At 38.0% G+C, this 20,360-nt stretch overlaps 1 protein-coding gene across 3 annotated transcripts in view; it reads left to right on the top strand.

Moving 5' to 3' along the window:
• furinb (furin (paired basic amino acid cleaving enzyme) b) overlaps positions 1 to 20,360 on the top strand; it is a 77,869-nt gene that overhangs the window by 32,962 nt on the left and 24,547 nt on the right. For all 3 annotated transcript variants that reach the window (XM_043227609.1, XM_043227608.1, XM_043227607.1), the window contains exons 4-7: positions 3,553 to 3,648; positions 6,449 to 6,577; positions 8,470 to 8,546; positions 19,727 to 19,815. In XM_043227609.1, the coding sequence (XP_043083544.1) occupies positions 3,553 to 3,648; positions 6,449 to 6,577; positions 8,470 to 8,546; positions 19,727 to 19,815 (391 nt within the window). The remainder of the gene's footprint in view (positions 1 to 3,552; positions 3,649 to 6,448; positions 6,578 to 8,469; positions 8,547 to 19,726; positions 19,816 to 20,360) is intronic.

Below are 20,360 nucleotides of genomic sequence, written 5' to 3'. Positions count from 1 at the left end.
CATGAGATGGTTGGATGGGAGATGAGAAAGGGGGAGAAGTGGGCAGACGAAAAAAGGAGGGTGGACAAGAATAGACGAGAGGACACAAGATGAGAGTAGGAGAGGGAGGAGACGAGATGAAAAGAATAGAGCAGGAAGGAGTAAAGAGATGAGATGAGAAAAGGAGAAAAAGGAGACTAGAAGAGGTTAAGGATATGACCAGGTAACAATAAAAAAGAAAAGACAACCAGAGACCAACTCAAAAAGGTTGTAGATGGAACAGGAGGAGATGAGATAAAAAAGAGAAAAAGGGAAGAAATGAAAGGAGAAACTATGAAAAGATAAGAGACGAGATGCGAGGAGACGGGATGAAAAAGGGACAAGAGAACAGAGAAACTGATGAAATGAGAGGGATTGAGGCAAGAGGGAGGGGAACAGATGAGAAATTAGTAGAGGAGATGATACAAGAGGAGGCCAGAGGAGAGGAGAGGTCATTAGCATGCCATGACAAAGTAGTTGGGCCAGAGTCTCAGATGGTTTACTGACTGTGATTATTGGTATATGTGTGGTAGTACTAAAGTGCGGGACTCTGGCTATGCCGATAAGTTATCTGAGAGCAGCACAAGCATCCCAAGCGACTGCATGTTTGGGCCGCTGGCTGCAGGCTTCCATAGATCTCCTGCTGACAAGCCTCTTATCTTCACTCTCTGAAGCTTCAGACACTAGTTAAAACTCCATGCACACTCCGGAGATCCAACTACACGGCTAATACTGATGCCCTCCTAGACCCCACCTGCCCACCAGTCGCCAGCAAAAGAGACCGGATGACTCCTAACACTGATCCATGACAGCGGAAAACGAGAGAGGGGAAGATACAAGCCGGATTGCTGCTCCCTTGTGTACTAGCCTCTATTTATGCAAGGCTAACAGCATCAGGGTTCCGCTCTGGGCCCGTTTCTGTTGCGGCGGGTCAGGCATTCTTGTTGCCAGGGTTCATCTTGGCACAAGCCTCACGCGTACAACACGCACACACACATCGCCTGCTCTGCATTCCGAGGTCAGCGGTTTTATGCTAATGAAGCAGATTTCTGAAGGCTGCCACTTGTAAGCACATTCCCTCCAGCGATCGGAATTTATACGGAATTGAATGCAGGTACGTGATCGCCTTCTCCCGCGCTAACCTGAATTTCATTCGCTCGCAAAAAGTCAAAGTGGACTTCTGGGAAGTTTACAGAGGAACGCAGGGCAGCAAGATGCGAAGGAACAGGAAATGCATTCTTCCTCCAAATCTGACCCGGCCTTGCTCCACATTTGCCGTTTTCGTGAAAAATTTAGCCTAGCTCTGGCATTACTGTAAAACAAGGGTGTAAAGGACAACTCCCTCAAAGGATTTCAAGCATACATGTGTGTGTGTATGTAAGAGAGAGTGTGTATGTGTATGTGTTTTTGGTGTTTGTGTGAATAGCTCTCGTCTTTCAGCAGAACACTAGCTGTGAACTCTTGCTATTCAAACAAATATAATGATGACAAAAAGAGTTTTAGTATTAATACACTGGAAGGATTAAGCTCAGTGTTTTGCACTGATATGCAAAAAAAAGCAGTTTCCAGAAGATGAGCGTTTGATTTAGCTTGAACCGCATTACACTGTCACATGGTCATCCAAATTGGCTGTTGTTGTTATGACACACAGAAAATATTGTTTGCTACATTTTGTTTTGTAGACAAGCATTGATGACTATTTTTCCTACATATTTTTTTATACATATCAGAATGATTTATAAAGTATCAACATATCAGAAAGATTTATGAAGGATCATGTAACACTGAAGTAATTGCTCCAAAAAAAAAATCCATCACAAGGATAAAATTTAAAATAAATTAAAAGAGTTAAATCATGTCAGTTATTTCAAATTGCAATCATATTTCACAATATTACAATTTAAACTGCAATTTTTTTAAATCAAATAATTGTAGCCTTGATGAGCAGAAGAAACATTTAGTTAATATTTTTATTTAAACATATACATTTATATATATATATATATATATAATTTATATTAAAAGTATTATATATAATTAATATAAATTATGTGTGTGTGTATATATATATATATATATATATATATATATATATATATATATATATATATATATATAAATGAATATTAAATAACAGATAAATATAAGATGAGTTTTCTGGTTTGGTCAAAAATTCCTGTTTGATTTTAATTTAATTAAACTTAGAAGTTTGCATGTTAACATTTCTTTCAAAAAGTACATAACAAAATAGCAGCTCTCATTTTGACTCATTGAGTGAGGGAGTAATCACAGGCAATTCATTGCGGAAATTAGCTGACTGATTCTGTTCATCATTCAGATCAATTTACTTGGTAGATTTGTCAGTCAGTTTAATTGGTTCATGAAAAAGAAGTTCCAAATTGGAAATGCAGTATGTGCAGTCAGTGAGTTTAAGGCAATATAAAAGTGTCTTGACTATTGTGTATCTATGTTATTTTTCAGAGCCCATTTCACCCATCCATTAACCAAGAGATGGTTCGGTTTCATCCCTCTGACACCGAAATAAAAAAGACAGTACAGTAAATTACAACCTCCAAGCTCACATGTAATTATATAAACAATACTTTGTGCTGAAATGGCACACTGGCGTACGTGTGTATCCTCCAAGAGAAAATCCTTTCTGTTTTATCAGAGCTATAGAACGGACATAAGAATAAGAAGAGGCAAGAGTTAATCGATTTAATCAGTGGACTCTTTGGTCGTCATCTCCTTGAAAAGAGAAAAATGAATCCTGTATATGAGGCAGGGGCCCTGTGGACCTTTAAGCTCATTTAAAGCAATTGTTTTGCAGAGAGAGCACTTAATACGTCCATAAGTCTCTGGTTCCTGATTAGATTTCAGCCTCCGCTGCTAATACCTCAGATGCGAACGTTAATGACTACGCACTGTATGTTAGCCATGTCCATCTCATCATGCAAGACACTGCCCAGAGGACATTTTTTATTGCTCAGCAGTTGTTCTTTGATAGATCAATAGACTTAAGTGATGTTTCATGTAAGCGCTTGTCTCAGATGTTTCAACTTAAATTCCCATGTATATCAAACTAGCAAGAAATGAGTCAGTCATCAACATACAGTAAGAGTACATCAGAGTGGTATTACTCAGATCATTCAATCTGGGAGGAATTCGATGAGAAATGTTTGAGGTTATATAGAGATCTCTCAGATTTACAGGCTTTGAAAATAGACGAGGAGCCGTTTTCATTTTCAGATGAAACTTCTTTTTTAACACACACATGCGCGGCTAAATCAAACGCTATGAAACCCAGCAGATTGAAAAGAACACAATGGGTTAGTGTGAAATGTTGGTATTTTTAGAGCGAGTACAAGCTGTGCAGAAAGGATGTATATCCCTAGTTAAAGGTGACAATTGAGATGTGTGATGCACAAGGATGTATGTGTGTAATATTTGAGATATTGCCTCTAATCTGTGTGTGTGTGTGTGTGTGTGTGTGCGTGCGTGTGTGCGTGCGTGCGTGCGTGTGGTTATTTTCAGGTGATTTGGGCAGAGCAGCAGATTGCCAAGCGAAGACGAAAGAGAGACATACACCTTGAACCCACAGATCCAAAATTCCCCCAGCAGTGGTACTTGGTATGTAAAAAAAGCTACTGTATTTATTTATATTGTGGTTGTACATTGAGCCTTTGAATGCAATGCGTTTAAAATGCTTCTTCAGTGGAAAGGAGTTCGCCCTTGATCTGTGAGCTTTCACATTCTCTCTGATTCCTTCCTGCTTTAAATCTAACATGTCTGTTTTGAAATATATAAACAGTATTCTGTGTGCTTATAGTCTCAAGATGACATGACATCGGAATAGATCCTTTTTTTACTTGGTTATTAAATGTCTCTCCTCTTGCTGTGAATGATACATCAGTGCATGCTATTCTAAAGGACATTTTTTTTCTGAATTTTCCATCACAATATAGAAACTTTCTCAGCCTCTGAAACAACTTTTTTTGACCTTACCAAGGCTGGATCTTATTGGCGAGAACAGCCAAGGAGTTCAAAAGAGTTTGTAGTGTCACAAGTTTCATTAAAGTGAACCAAAACGATATCTCTGAGGTGACACTGAGGTGTTTAGAAGTAGAATCCGAAAAGAGACGTCTAACCGCATAAAGCAAGCGTGATGAACACAAAGAAAGAATACATGCTGAGAATATGAAGGTGTCTTATGAACTAATGTAGAGAGATTATAAGGGTAGTTCACTCAAAACCCGAAAATTCTGTCATCATGCATTCACTTTCATGTCGTTACAAATCTGTGTGATTTTCTCTTTGCAAAGTACAAAGAAGATATTATAAAGTATTTAAACCGTTGAAGTGCATAGCGAGCAAAACGGCATTGGGCTTTCTCTATATATAAAAGTGAGAGAATTTTCAGAATATTCGTTTTTGGGTAAACAATCAGGGTATAGTACAGCACTATATCATATTTGTTTGGGAGAAGAATCATTTATCCATTAAATGATTTTTATAATACAAATTAGACTGTGAGTCAGATTTGCGGCCACACTAGAAATAAAAGATACTGTTCAAAAGTATTTGAAAGTCAGTAAGATTTTTTTTTTAAATATATGAATGCTCTTATCCATAAAGGATTTAATAAAATGATCAGAAGTGACTGTAAAGCATTTAAATGCACAGTCAAGACTGTTTTCAAACGTTTCTGTTTCTTGAGCCTCAAATCAGCATATTATAACGTTTCTGAAGGAGCTTGTGACACTGAAGACTACATTAATTATTAATCAAATAAATGCAGCTTTGGTGAGCAAAGACTTTTAAAAGCTAATTTTTTTAATATATAGATATATAGATATAGACAAGAATATTTGCTGAAGAAACATACATCAGATTTTTTTAGGGAGTACAAAGTAAAGCAATATTATTTTAGTAGCAGTTAAGATGTGTATTATATATATTTTAATTGAATAAAAAGAAGGCAGATTGTATCCAATCAAATCACACTGGACAACACCTGAGTTATGTCCTGCAGAATATTCACTCTGAAATACATCTAAGATGTGAAATGAGTTGCAAATTTTGATTTCAAATCAAACGGTGATATAAATAAGGCATGAATATATAAATATTTGTTCTTCAGGTTAGTCCGGTGACCTGCACACACACGCAGACAGCAATCGCAAGCGAAGTGAGCTAATGTATTGATGCTCACGTTCACTGTCGGAGAAGGCACAACATCATATTAACCTTCGCCGAATCTTTTTAAATCATTTTATTAAGTGATGACAGATTCAGAATGAGTCTGACTCACTGAGTTTATACAAAACTTACACACAATAATTACCATGTGTGGGTGTCTGCATGAATACTCGCTCACAACGGTGTGTCTTCAAATGTTTTTTTTTTTTTTTTTTTTTTTTTTTTTTGAGCGACTGCTTTTAAGTCTCCGTTCTGTATTCAGAGCATGAGCCTTAGTCCAAAACATATTAATGCTTGAACCGAACGACCGGAGAGCATCCTAGGCCACGGATGACAAAACAAACGCGAGAGCTGCCGTTCTCCATTAGCATACTAATCTGTTAAAGTTTCAGCTCCTTCACAACCTCTTTTAAGCCACATCTGTACGCGTTACTGTCAAACATTACCCGCAACGCACACACTTTGCGCTTTTATTCTAGAAAATGGAGATTGTATCACTGCTGACAAGGGAATGAATGCTTTTTAAGTTGTTTACTCTGAAGAAGCAACACAGAACGATGAGCAATTTGATTTTTATGCTTTTTGTCAGGGGGAGAGAAGGTTGCGGAGGGGGCAGTTATCTGTAGACGTTCCAATTGAAGTTTTTCATTGTGTTTCTGCACCCAATTTCCACATTTACGTTTAATGTTCGTCTTTCTGCATTGAAGGAAATGTTCAGCCATGCCGTTTTAACAGATGGCGTTGAGCATAAAGCAGAGTGTGAGGAAATGAAATAGAGCGAGAGAAGGAGATAGGACAAGAACTTCACTGGGGAAAAAAGCTGTCGGGTTAAAAGGAATGAGTTTCCACACCTTGTTGGGATCGTCCTGGCGACAGGCTGCCATCTGGGAGGAAAAAGCATGTGACTGTGAGCAGTCATCTTTCATTAGCATTAGCTCCTGCGGCTGGGCCTTTCTCAGTGGCAAGGGTAAAAAATAAAAATAAATCAGTGTGTGTGTGTGTTTGTGTAAAGTCCTGCAGGTGGGCTTTCTGCTACTGGGAGGTCTTGGTCAAAGACTCTGTTAACTCTCCACTCCCAGAGTGGCTCGGAGGGCTCGTGTTCTGCTGATCTGCACACGGGAGCGTTTACAGAGTGGAACATTTGCCTTTGCTGAAGGGAAATTAAAGAATTGAGGATTCTGCAACCAGCGAACTTGCATGTAAAGTCTGACTATTCTTTTTTTTTTTGCAGTACAACCCCAGTCATGGAGACCTGAATGTGAAGGAGGCCTGGGCTCAGGGCTTGACAGGAAGAGGAGTGGTCGTGACCATTCTAGATGATGGCATTGAGAAAGATCACCCCGATTTAGTGAGAAACTATGTGAGCCATCCTTTTTCACAAACTGTACATTTTGAATAGTGAGCAATGATATTTCTATGTTTTATTAATGTATATCAAATGTTTGTGATCGCCGAAAACCAATCAATACTTTTATTCAGCAAGGATGCATTAATTCAATTATAATTGACAGTAAAGGTGTTTAAATCTTTGCATTTTATATATTTAAAAAAAAATGCTTCTTGAGCACCAAAGTACCTTTTAGATATTGAAGGCTGGATTAATGGCTATTGAAAATTCAGCTTTAGTATTACAGGAATAAATTACATTTTAACATGTGAAAGTTTAAAATTTTGAGAGTACATAAAATATAACTGCCTGTTCTGTAATAAATGCAACCCAAGATAATACAACATTAAATAATCATATCAGCTCTAACCTTTTGAAAGGTAGTTTAAAATGTAAATACATTTGTATTGTTTAAATTAAAAATAAAAACTTACTAGGCTTGTTATAAATCATTTAAAAGTGCGATCGTTCAATTATATAATTGTGGATGTACAAAATGAATTAAAATAAGGCAAAAATATATTTCTAAAGTAAAACTGATTTTGAGTTTTTTTATTTCATATATAAATATAAATAGTGTTCGCAGTTATTTAATTTTCTATAGTTCTTGAGCCATTTATGAACATTCATAAGCTCTGCCATTTTTGGTGCACTGATGATCTTTTCATTTATTATTAATTCACTGACATTGACGTATTCATCTATAATTAATTTATTGACTTTTTCCAAACCTGAGCTGCCTACCTACACAGCATTTATGAGTATTATATGTAACAGTTAGTTTTTGTGTTTTTCAGTCATTATTTTTAGAAGTTGTTAATTTAGGAGTTGCAGCTTTTTTAAGATGGTTAAAACATGCTGCTGGCATGTTAGACCGTCAACACTGCCAGGATAAACCCTCTATCCATAAAGTTGTATCTTGTTAAATTCTTGACATTTAAAGCATTGCTTCTACAGCCATCAAAACTTGTGCAACAAATTTGCCTTTGATGATGAATTTATGTCATTGCATAATGAACAGTAACGTATCAGAAGGGCTTTTCAGTCAGTGCTATTTTTAATCATTGGTCTATTAACACAGGCAAGTAGATACCGTCACATTCGCATCAAAAATGTCTCAGACTGTTCTGTTGCATGTCATTTCACTCTGTCTGAACACATTATATAAGCGACCCAAACACTTCTGATCTATGCGCGGTGGACATGACCCCAAATTAATTATACAGGGCTTCATTAATTAATCGATGAGTCACTCAGATGGCCCACTTACTAGTCGATTTTGATAATATGTAATTTTGCACATTTCTGGTTCACTGAATTCTTAATGCTCTGATTCATAAATTCCTCATTTGCCATGGAAGTACTTTGACCGGAAGAAATATGGTTTCAGTAATATAGTCAGGATTATGAAAACTTTGCGTAATACCTGGTTTTGCATAGAAATTAGACTCTTCACAGTGGCTTTGTGAGGTGTTTGGGGTTACCAAACGTTTCTGTTCAGCCTTATTGTACATTCTATTCCATAATGCCTTCTGCTTAAATCGTTCTCGCCTCAGGTGTCTCAGGGGTTTGCAGCATTTTATCTTAACCATCTCTACGAATAGAATTCATATCAGCAGATAAATGGCTACTTAACAAGAATATTGGTGTAGTGGACATGACCCCAAATTAGCCTAATTATACCAAGTGCTTGATTATTAAAATTTGCTTTTGCGCAAACTTAATTTGAATATTCAAATCCATATGCAATGCCTTGTAATGCCGTCTAGGTAGGTGTTGCAAGATACAATTTCTCAGTGACAGTCAAAGCTGAGATTGAGTATTGCAGTATAAACGTTTTGAATTATGTTATATTTCATTTTAAGGATCCTGACGCCAGTTATGATGTGAATGACAGAGATCCGGACCCTCAGCCCAGATACACGCAGCTGAATGACAACAGGTACGATTTTCTCTCGTCTTTTTGTTTGCCCTTCCGATCAGTGCACCCACAGCAGGGTTGCCAGATCTGTCAGGCTGCAACAAACATGCCATATTGCAGAAGCTCCTTGGTTGTAAATGTTTTAGAGGTTCTTTCAGGTAACAAGAGCCAGAATCTGACTTGTGTAAACATGAGTGCTGCTAACTCCGCCTTTGTTCGGAAACCTAGCATGCCACCTACCTAGATTGCATTGTGGGTGCTTTTGATCAAGGTAGGCAGCTTGTTAGGGCACTGCTAGTTGGTGCACTGATTTAAGTCGTGATGTACAGCGAGTAACGTAAAGTGGTTTGGAGCAGTGTTGTTCTGTTAGCGAAGCACCTGCCGTTCAGAGACGTGCACCAACGGCTGTTAAATACTCATGAAAAATGCATTTTAGAGGAAATCTCATAACTGCACAATGTGCCTTTGGTTTCTCCATAGGGAGCACTTCCTTTTCGGCGCTTCTTTTTTTTTTTTGTCTGTCATGTAGCAGCAATCAGTCGCCTACAGCAGCACCGTTGAAATTAACCGACCAGTGACCTCTCTCTCATCTGTCACTCTCCAAGGCACTTTCTGTTTTTTTCCGTCATTATGTTTAAAGAGCATTTTGAGCCCTATTTAGAGATCTACAATATAACGGCCCTCCGTCTCGCCTTCCTCTTGCTCCGTAAATCAGCTTCGATTTAATTTAGTTCACTGAAGACACGGATGTTTACTCTTCCTTTTTGATGGACCCGTGGCTATTAAGCGTCACTAGATCAGCCGTAATGGAGGGTAGCCCGATCCCGCCCCTTTAACCCCCAGACCGTTTCTTCATCCCTCCACCTTAAAATCTCCCAGCAGCCCATCGCTCTGCCGTCAGGGGGATTTGCTTCAAATCTCTTGCACTCTGGGCTTCCTGCCAGGGCTCTTTCTCCCTGTTTCTTTCTTGTTTTTTTTTTCCCTGTTCTGTTCAGAATCTCACAGCAGAAGGATGGCGAGGAAAGACTCCAAATTCGGTATCTCCTCAGAACAGTGCAGCTTACAAAGTTGCGGAAGCAAATCTTCTTTAACGAATCTGTTAACACCGCCGCAGTCGTGTTGGAGCACCTCACTCTGCCACTAACGCGCCGAAGTTACTGTCTAATACCGTCGGTTGCTACTTAAAGTGTGACAGTCCCTTCATGACAACAGTGGAGCCGTAACAAGCATTCGTTACCCTCTCGGTGTCCAGGCACACACGCATAAACACATATCACGATCAATCAGCTGAGGGAAGCAGGGGGAATCCATCCCCAACACCTCGGTAACTCGGCGCACAGGAAGTGCGGCACATCTTGAACGCTTTGGCTGTCAAGATCATTATCCTGAACTGAATCGGTTCAAGTCCATGAAATGAGAAGCAAAATGCATGACTGTGTCAATAACCGAAACGTTGAGGCGGTCTCATAGAGAGAAGATTGCATCAGAGGGATTTATTCCATACAGATGAATGGCACATTATGGATTCTCAACAAAATTATATGTTGTAAAGTGCGAGCGAGAAACGGGCTTCTCTGCTGAAAGGCGGCTTGTTTTTACTTCTTTCAGTCCCCTGTAAAACCTGATTTTGAGATGAATTGGAGCCTTGGCTATTGAGCGAAGCGCATCAAGTCATCTAGCGCTGCACTGTGATTAAATGGGAGATAGTGCCAGCGCTGCCAGGTTAGCGTTCATGCATCTTTTAAAGACAAAAACACAATTTTCTATATAGCCTATATATTGACACAGGCGTCGATGTCCACACTAAAGAGTAATTGTTGGCTTCATGGCTTTTATGCACAGATGGCTACCAGTGCTTTTAGAAGCAGAGGCTTTTCATTGTTTTGTCAGAGAGATTGAGGGGTAGTACAGCTTTTAGACTGCTTATTTTTTATTTATTTATCTATGTTATCATTTTTTTTCCTTTCAGTCTTTCCTTTCAGGCTTTCAGTCTAGCGCTGTATTTTTCTCTGAAGTCTCTTTAGAAAAAAATGGTTTTGGTCACCATCAGACTTGGACACTTCATAACTCACTCGCTCATGATGCTTTTGTTGTCCTTGATGATTGTCCAGAAATCCCTCAGGATAAGAATAATAGTAAGAATATTTAATATTCTTTCATCGTTAACACATTCACTTCCTTTTTAAATAGAGACACACCATGCATCAGCACTATCGACTATTTTTTTTATCAGTTGATACAATGTTCAAAGATTAATTTTATGTTAATTAAAGAAGATCTGAGTTTATTTGATCAGAAATTGAATTGTGAAATGCTATTATTATTTTAAAGAACTCGGGGCGTATTAATTAAAGTTTCTTATCTCGGGGCTTAACGTAAGATATGATATGATAAAATAGGTAGTTAATATAGGATAATGCACTTCTAGGATAGGAAATGCTGTTCTGTAATAGCTTTTGTCCTAAACGTGAACCTAACTGAAATTACCATGGTTACCCAACATATAAGATAAGATTTTAAAGTTACGATATTTCTGTTATACAGCCCCTGTTTTCTATTGTAATATTGTAAATGCAATTTATTCCTGTGTGTGCAATTTTCAGCATCATTACTCCAAGCTTTAGTGTCACATGAACCTTCAGAAATCAATTTAATGTGCTGATTTGCTGCTGCAGAAACATTTCTTATTCTTAGCAATGTTAAAAACAGTTGGTGCTTAATATGTTTCTGGAAACATTGAGGTTGCTTTGATGTTTGATGAATAGAGAGTTCAAAAGAATCATTTACGTTTATGTGTGTGTGTGTGTGTGTGTGTGTGTGTGTGTGTGTGTGTGTGTGTGTGTGTGTGTGTGTGTATAATGCATTTTTTCACTTTAAATCAATTTAATTCTTCCTTATTTAAAAACAACATTATGCTGAAAAAAATATTGAAGAGTAATACTGATATACCCTATTTTTAAAAGCTCTTTTAAAGCTTATCTAAAAAGTAATCATTTTACACTGTTAAATGTGATCTTTAGCAAATATTAAGAGGTTTTCAAATGATAATGTTGTAGTGCCTATATTCATCTGTAGCTTTGATTATGAACCATTGATTCAGTTTAAATAATTCTTCATGTATATAGTTGTCCCTCACTTTATTGACAGAGTCTCATAAAATAAGAGATGTTTGCTCGCATTAACATTTCTATGATTAATTGCATTTCACTCGTGAGTGATATTTCACTAGTTGAGCTTCATGTTAATTAAATTTCTCCATACAAACAATGCAAATTACTTTACTTTTGTTGAAAGTCCCGTCTGGGTTTGGTTTATAAATTATACCATTTGCAAAGAATGGCTTCTCCATCATTTACTAATAAACTCAGCTAGAGATTTGTGTGTGTGTGTGTGTGTGTGTGTGTGTGTGTGTGTGTGTGTGTGTGTGTGTGTGTGTGTGTGTGTGTGTGTGTGTGTGTGTGCGCGCGTGTGCGTGTGTGTGTGTGTGTTCGTGTGTGCCACAACTCTGATTAGTCAGAAATAACACAGAAACTGATTAAATAAGGTGTTAAATGTTATTTACTACTATTATTTAATTAATAATGAGTCAAATTGTTAAATATAGACAATGGAGACATACAGTAAAATGTTTTTGGATTTTTTTATATGTATAAAAATGCTTTAGATGATTCCAAACAAACACAAGGTGCTGGCATCTTCGTCGGGCTTAACTAACTTAACCAACCAGACTTGCTTTGTCGCAATTATTTCTTCTGAAACTCTAGAGGAAGCACTTTTGAGTATTTTTCTCAGGAGAAAAAAATCTGAAAAGCAGAAGATGCATCTCCATCTGTTCTTCATTTCTATTTAGGAGAAACAATTGAGATCTCAGATTAAATACATCTCATTTTCTCTCTTACGGGACATCGCCAGGTGCTCAGAATGATACGCTGATCCAAAGACAGCTGCCGTTCTTTGATACGTTCTCAGAACAAGGCACCAAGAGACTATTTCCGTGCCTGTATACTGAGAGAGACGGAAGCAAACACAGAGACAAAGGGAGACAGTTTCCTGTATTGAAGGGCAACGCAAGATGTTTTTTTTTAGTTCATTTCTTTCACATGTCCTTCATTTTCTTTTTGTTCCCTCCTATAGATGGCTAATATCCACAAAACACTGCTTACATTTCTTTGAACTAATTCCACACAGGCAGTGCAAGTGAACTGAAAGCTCTGCGTCATTTCAGCAGCATCATGCTAATGTTAGATACTCATCCGGCTACTGAAGAGGGTGGAGGAGGATAGCATACGTCTTTGTTTTCATAGCCACAATTGTACACACCTGCTTTAATCAGATCCCCCATAACCCCTTTCAACCACAACTCCAGAATTTGAAGCTTTTACTCTAATGTTCAGTGAGTCTGGTTTATTTGGAATGAGCGCTCTGCCAATGACGATTGGACGGTAAAGTGCTTGTTCAGATTCAAATAGAAGTAGCAGAAATGGTTTGGCGTAGACTGAGAGCTGGAATGACATTAATGGTCTCTTCGTCTCTATTGTGCTGTAGTCGTGATAAGTAAGTGATGCACTTGCTGTTGTGGGGTTAGTAAGAAGAATATGTGCCTACTTGTTTTGGATTTTCATTTTTTTTTTTTTACATACACTGCTTAAAGCAGTAGTTCCAAATGAACATGTTTAATTGAACAAAATATTTTTAATTTAACAATTCATAAAATTTTTCAATTATACATGTTCATTTCCCCCTTTTTTAACATTTATAATACGTTTTCCATAATCTATAACGTAATCTTTAATAACAATACAATTTGTGCTTGGCGACAATTAATCGTGATTAATCCAAAATAAAAGTTTTTGTTAAATGATATATATGTGTGCACTGTGTATATTCATTATGTATATAAAGACACACATACAGTATATATATTTTAAATAATTACATATTATATAATTGCTATAATATTTAAATGTATTTCATATATAAACACTATATATGTTTATATATACATAGTATATATACATAGTAAAAAACTTTTAGTTTAGATGTGATTAATCACGAATAATTGTTGCCCATCACTAAATAAATGAATGATGATACAGTTAAATGTAATATTTTTTGTTTTTGTTGTATTTAGTTAAATAGAATATGGAATTATTTTATTTTTATTTAATCATGCAAGCTCATTTAGCTTATTTTAACATTTGGATCATCTTTACAATGACCTAAAAACCTTTCATAACAATTTAATGACAAAAATGTAACAGCAGATCTCTAATGAATACCCATTTTTCATAGAATACTATGATTTGGTTTTAGCATTTAATATGAATTCCTTAGCAACAGTCCTAGACTTTTGCACAGGCACTGCATTTTGTCTATTGCATATTGCGAAATGTATATTTATATTTCCGTCACTTAATTGTGGTGTTTAAATTACTGATCTTTTGGAATTGTGTGGAAGTCAGCTTGGAGACTCTTCGTTTTTTAGTCCATCGATATCCAGGTCTTGTTGGCATTATTGAATCAATAAACAAGACCTTAAAAGTCCTTCTCTTCCTTTCTCTTTCTTTAATTCTAATAACGCCTGTGATGGATGGATTGTGTAAGGTGGCTGTCAGCCAGAGGTCTAAATAACACGGTTAGGCACGAAGCCTCTGCCTCTCCACTCAACCCTTCGCCTCACGTGACCCAGAGCTGTCAGCCTGCCTTTCCAGCACTGTCGGGCCTCTGGAATCTCATCAGAGATGCTGGAAATCTGCCCTAGCATCCGCCGCCGCTCCGCACCAGCCAGGCAATTGAAGCTGGAGACTTAACCATGACAGGGACTTCAGGCTAGGACTTCTGGAATGTGCTTCTGTGGTTGCGTGAAAAGAGCTGGCCAAGGTTTCTCCACCGCTTCCGTCACCCTCTCATTTCTCATGCCATTATCTCTTTATTACTTGCTGACTCTCTACCTCCTCCGTATCGCTTTCTCATTCAGGACATGTGGGTTTCCGAAACTCTGCCCGAGGCCTGAGTTTAGCTGGCTGGAAAATGCACTAATCCTTTTTAGAGTGCTTCCTAATCCAAGCCTATTGACGAGAGGAATAGAGATGCACTACTCTACGACACATGGCCGGATTCCATCAGCGTACTGTACACAGACTCATCACTAGTTTTCAAGGGCACCCTATGCCTCTGAGCAGGGGAATTGTAAATGCATGAATCAGGGAATTGAAAGGAACATAAAACAAGCTGATAGAGGGCTAAAAAACAAGGAGACGGAAAGAATTAGAGCATGTCTCCGGTCCTGCTTTCGGTGTGGTGCTTTTGTTGCTGGCAGGGATGGAAAAAGAAACTCCACTTCCATTCAAGTTCATTTTCACTCTCTTCTCTGCCTCTCCCTGGTGGGCCCCAGACAGATCGTTGCGGTCTCCGCAGGGAAGGTTGAGATTGTTGGTAATTTTGCACCTAAATAGATGTGGGACAGGAAGGGGAGAAGATAAAAAGTGATCCGGTCTACCATGTTGTTTTTCCTTCCAAGAGGTAAGCAGCTTCGTGCACAAACACTCCACAGCTCACTTTATGCTTTAAAAAAGTATTCTCACTCTTGTATCACTCCAAACTTGCGGAACACAAAAGCTATTTAAAAGAATATTTCAAATTCTATTGTCCTTACAATGAACACCATTGAGGTTTAAAACAGCATTGACTTTCATTGTACAGACGAAAAAAGCAAGTCGCCGCTTTGGAGCAACACGAGGATACATTTTTGAGTGAACTTTACATTCAACAAACTGACAAAAAGAGGTGAACCAGCAGATGGAGGCTTACTGCAGATATTCTCCAGCTCTTTTAACATCGCTCCCCTCGAGTAAAAGTACAAATTCACAGATTTCCCACAGGGTTGTTACTTCATAAAGTCCGACAAGTGTAAAAATGTTCGTTTTTAATGAGCTTTTCCATTTTTTTTTCGAAGAAATCTCTTCTATGGGTGTGAACAGACGTCTTGATGAATAGTGGTTAGTTGTGGCTTCAGTTTGATGTTGATGTGTAGCCAATCAATTAACACTTTGCCTCTGAGATCTTTTTACGGTTTATAGTTGAACCATCATTTATGTAAAGGCACACAAGGACACTTGTTATATTGCATCACGTGTTTGCTGCCTTTTTCCCAACCACACATCATTTGAGCTCGTCAGCGTTATTGTGACTCATGGCACTTTAAAAAATACTGAGACCACAGTTATCTGAATCAGTGTTTTTGCACCTCGCTGAGCTGTGAAAGGTAAATTAGCTGAACAGCATCTCTGTAGAAAAAGCTTTCTCTGCGGTAGGGAACTCTAATCATCCGGAATAAGGTTTTGGGTTTATAAAGCCGTAGATCTGATCTGGTCACGAGGTGCCGAATGAGTAAAATCTGATTGTGAAACATTATATGGACTCGGCTATGAAACAAAGCCCAGGATTGAGTCACTATCCATTACCGTTGTGAATAAATGAATGCCAGTGCCTGAGGTTGCGTTCCCCGCGTCTTTTAAAGAACAAACACTAACTTTTTACAAATAGACAGGCTCAGGCTGTGCTGTCCACACTCTGGAGTAAATGATAGCTTGATTGCTTTTATGCTTGAATTGCTGCCAGTGAAGCGACCTTGGTGTTTTTCCTGACTTTAGAAGGATAGACTTTTTCCTTTTTTGCCAGGAAGCACTGTTTGTGTTTGGATTGGTTGTGTTATGGTCCTATGACTTCTATTGAAAATCATTGTGTTAAATAACTGCCCTTACCCTTGACTGCGCCATGGCTTCATAATGACGCCCATTAAGCCCTTGAGTTCAGGAGACGGCCACTGATCTGTCTTTTTGACTGCATGTGGGTGTCTTTGAAAGTTGTGGATGGGAGTATGCAAATCAAAGCAATATCCCAGCATCAGACCTTTTACATGGTGAATTTCAAAGAAGAGTTTGTACATTACACAACCATGCGCTATATATATATATATATATATATATATATATATATATATATATATATATATAAAGTTGACAAAGGTTGAGTTTGGCCTGTGCACATTTAAAGTAGATCAGCAAATTTCAATACTGTGTAGCCCATAAATGGTTAATCCATCCCAAAATGAAAATTTTGTCATCAATAATTTACCCCCATTTCAAACCCCTGAAGCTTTGTTTATCTTTGGACCACAGTTTAAGATATTTTGGAAGCAAACCAGGAGGCTTTTGACCATCTCATTGACCGCCAAGTAAATAGCACTGTCAAGGCCTAGAAAAATTTTGCGTTCCCCTCAAGTTTTAAGTTTGTCTGAAAAACGTGCAGAACCTTTTCTTGGGGAAATGCAAAACAAGTATTAAAAAATATTTTTTCCCTTCTGTCTCATTTTGTTTCATTTCATTGTCACTTTAGGAGCTCTTTTTAATAAAAATCCTCAAGTTTTTCGTGAGGGTGAAACATTTCCCCAGTCGGGTTTCACACCGGGTTCAGTCGATCATGTGGATTCAGCGCTTTCCACAACAGAAAGCTGCTTGGTTTAAAACAAATGCATTGCTACACTCTTTACAATACACCTTTTTCAGATAAAAATTTTTATTATGTGTAAATCACATAAACAGTTAAAATCAGCACAGAACATATTGAACTGTCTAGTTTGCCTCGCTACCACCTGGCTAGTTGGCCATCCTGAGACATCTCTGTATAAAAGGTGTGCATAAAATCTCTTTTTACCGTAGGCAATTCCCTTATGCAATACATTACAGCTGCAAACAACCTCCAAAACGAGCTGATATAAAAACTGTATTGTTTATTCATGAGGTGTTCCCAGCTATCAACCATTCTTCATGATAACTGTCACCTCGCCTAAGACAAAATGTGGAAAATGACGCTTTATTGCAAACGAAGGCTTTACAACCTCAGCATGAAAGGAATTTGTTGCAATTCAGGGCTATTGCCCTTCATATGAGCGCGCGCAAATGTGTAGTTAGACTGGCTGAATGATGTTAATTGTAAGGAAAGGAAAAAATCGAGCCGCCTGCTAGGCAGGTTAACTAGCTAACGGGCTTGTTAGCATATAAAAGTTTTGATCTTATTCACTGCGTGAAAGAGATAGATCCTGATAGATGTATCTGAATAATGCACGTTTTCTCCTCTACGTGATAAAGGATTTCATCCTGAAAGTATGTCCTGTAATTCCACATGCCCTGGAGAATAAATTTGGTCACAATTACAGTGCGTTTTGAATTACTAGTACACAGCAGGTTTTGTGGAAGCCTGAGAAGTGTTTTCACGTCGTGTATTTGCTCAGTAATCAGAAACGGATTTTAACGACCTGCATAATGGCCTGTCAAGAGCCCCCGCTTTCAACATCCGTGGACACCTCCCTCCTCAGCAATTATTGATTTGATGAAATACAATACATCTAGAGCCTTAATCAAAAGCTATTGTTGCCCACCTGAGCTTTACATGTTTAACGAGATAACCAATTTTTTTACCTAGTAGTCTTCTGATTTTACAGATTTTATTATAAACATGCAGACGTTTAAAAGATTGTAAATCAGTTTTTCTTTTGTTGATTTCACTTCTTTAGTCATTTACTTAAATTTAGGGTTTTTTTTGTTTTAAATGTATATATTTATTACATTTATTTAACTTATTTTACTTATATTATAAAACAAAATGTTTTATAATATATGTGCTAATATATATTATGTATATAAAAATACACACACGTAGCTAAAATATTTACATATGTGTATTTATTTATTTTTATAATTTATATTATAAATAACACTTTTGAAATATACACATGCATGTGTGTTTATGTATATACATAATAAACACAACACACACGTTAACAAAAATATATATAGGAATTAACCAAATGAAAAACTTTGAATCATTCACTCATTTAACTTTTTTCCATTTCACACCACTTCTGCGTCTTGCCTCTAGATGTTTTGACATTGAATCTAATGTATCTGCTTTAAAATATGAAACTATGAAAATAGCAAATAACTGGCAATGTGTCAAAAGTGTACTGTTTACATCTCTTAAAAAATGCCCTTGTTGCACAATGTATGAAGTAATTGTCTCTCAAAAAAAACTTGAACTCTGAATCATTGAAACAATGTCAACATGAAATATAAGCATATTTTTGGGCTTTTTTCTTAGGTCTGAATGAAAATGCAGATTCATTCTATGACACCAGGTGTCACTTTTGGAGTGGTATCAGGCGTTACAAGTATGATGAAATGAAAATGAGACCAATCAGACCGGGCATCACGCAGATTAGCGTCACACGCAAGGGGTTTGGAAAAATATACCATTTGGGAGTTGTTTTTTGACCTTGAATGTATGTTAACCTGTAGGCATGGACTGCCAAAACCTAAATTTGATCCTTTGATTACCTATAATAGGGGCACTTTAAAGATTTTTTCGCATTTACTTACAAAGACCGAGGATCATGGCTGGCGAATTAATTACAACAACAAAATAACAGTTGCAAAGGCTGTCGTGATACTGCAGGGGTGTGGATTAGCTATTATCATTCCTCTCAGTGTGCTAGACTCGTTTTTTTTAGTTGTGTCCTGAGCCCAAGGGCTTAGAGACCAAGAGCTTGAAGCGTATTCATTAGTGTCGTTTTTTCCTGTTGTGTTGTATGTCAAGTTCATGTGTGCCTAATAATCTTTTTGTGTATGTTTTTGTGTAAAACGGCAGATGTAATGAAGGCTCTGGTGAAGCGAGGCCGCCGCCTCAACACATCTGCAGTCTCGTGGGCTCTCCGGTCCTTTTCTTGGGTCCCTCTCGCCCCGTTTTTCGCTTTGTCTCAGGGAAACAATGAGCTCCAATAGGACACAGATGAATGGAGAGAATAACTCTAGCAGTGCACGTACAAAACCGGGGGCCAGCTGCCATTTCTTTAGACAGTGAAGTTCAACCCAGTACTGTAGGAACCATCCGTGAAAACCAATAATAAGCTATTTATTTATTTACCCTTGTCTCCTGCAAGCACTAATTAGAATTTAATTAAAGGATAAAGATAATGCGTCTGTATTTGGGTTCGTCGAGAGCTCCGTTGTGATGACAGCACCCTCCAGAATTTGTCTGTAAAAACGTGGACTGAATTTGAAGCGAGTTGGACCGAATGTGAACTAAATGTAAATTGGACGACGCCACACTGTTCACCAGTGCAAACTCTCTCTTTGTCTCTCCAGACATGGGACACGTTGTGCCGGGGAGGTGGCGGCAGCGGCAAACAATGGCGTCTGTGGAGTGGGTGTGGCCTACAATGCCAAAATCGGAGGTGAGTGCTGAATCCGATTGATAGGCGGTTAGATATTAGCATATGGTAATGGGATCAATCAAATAGGTCGCGCATTAAAGCTACCCAAGCATTCTCTCATTTCCTGCCCTTTGTACGTTTAATGGCTGATGTTGTCATGCTGCTTTGGACTAATCTCAAACGCTTTATCTTTCAATTATAAAACACATCCATTAAGGTGAATATCTTAGAAATATCTTGGCTATTCCGGTCACATTGAGCGCGTTCAGGGCCAGACATCGCTGCGGGCACACACAAATTCCACATCTCTTATTTTAATAGTCTTTATAGAAAAATATTTCTCCATCTAGATGAGGGTGATTAAGGTAGAGGGCATTGCCTGCGTCTGCATGTGATTTCTGTGTTTCTGCGTGTGCATCTTTGTAATAAGAGGATAAATCTGTCCCTGTGTGTGTGTGTGTGTGTGTGTGTGTGTCTAAAGACAGCAGATGTTGCTGATCTAATTGGCCGCTGGGTCATGTGTGTGTGAGGGAGGGTGCATGAAGTGTCTGAATCCTGTTGCTAGG

This window comes from Puntigrus tetrazona, chromosome 25, assembly GCF_018831695.1.
Source record: "Puntigrus tetrazona isolate hp1 chromosome 25, ASM1883169v1, whole genome shotgun sequence".
Taxonomy (NCBI): Eukaryota; Metazoa; Chordata; class Actinopteri; order Cypriniformes; family Cyprinidae; genus Puntigrus; species Puntigrus tetrazona.
This window is presented reverse-complemented; position numbering and strand designations above follow the sequence as displayed.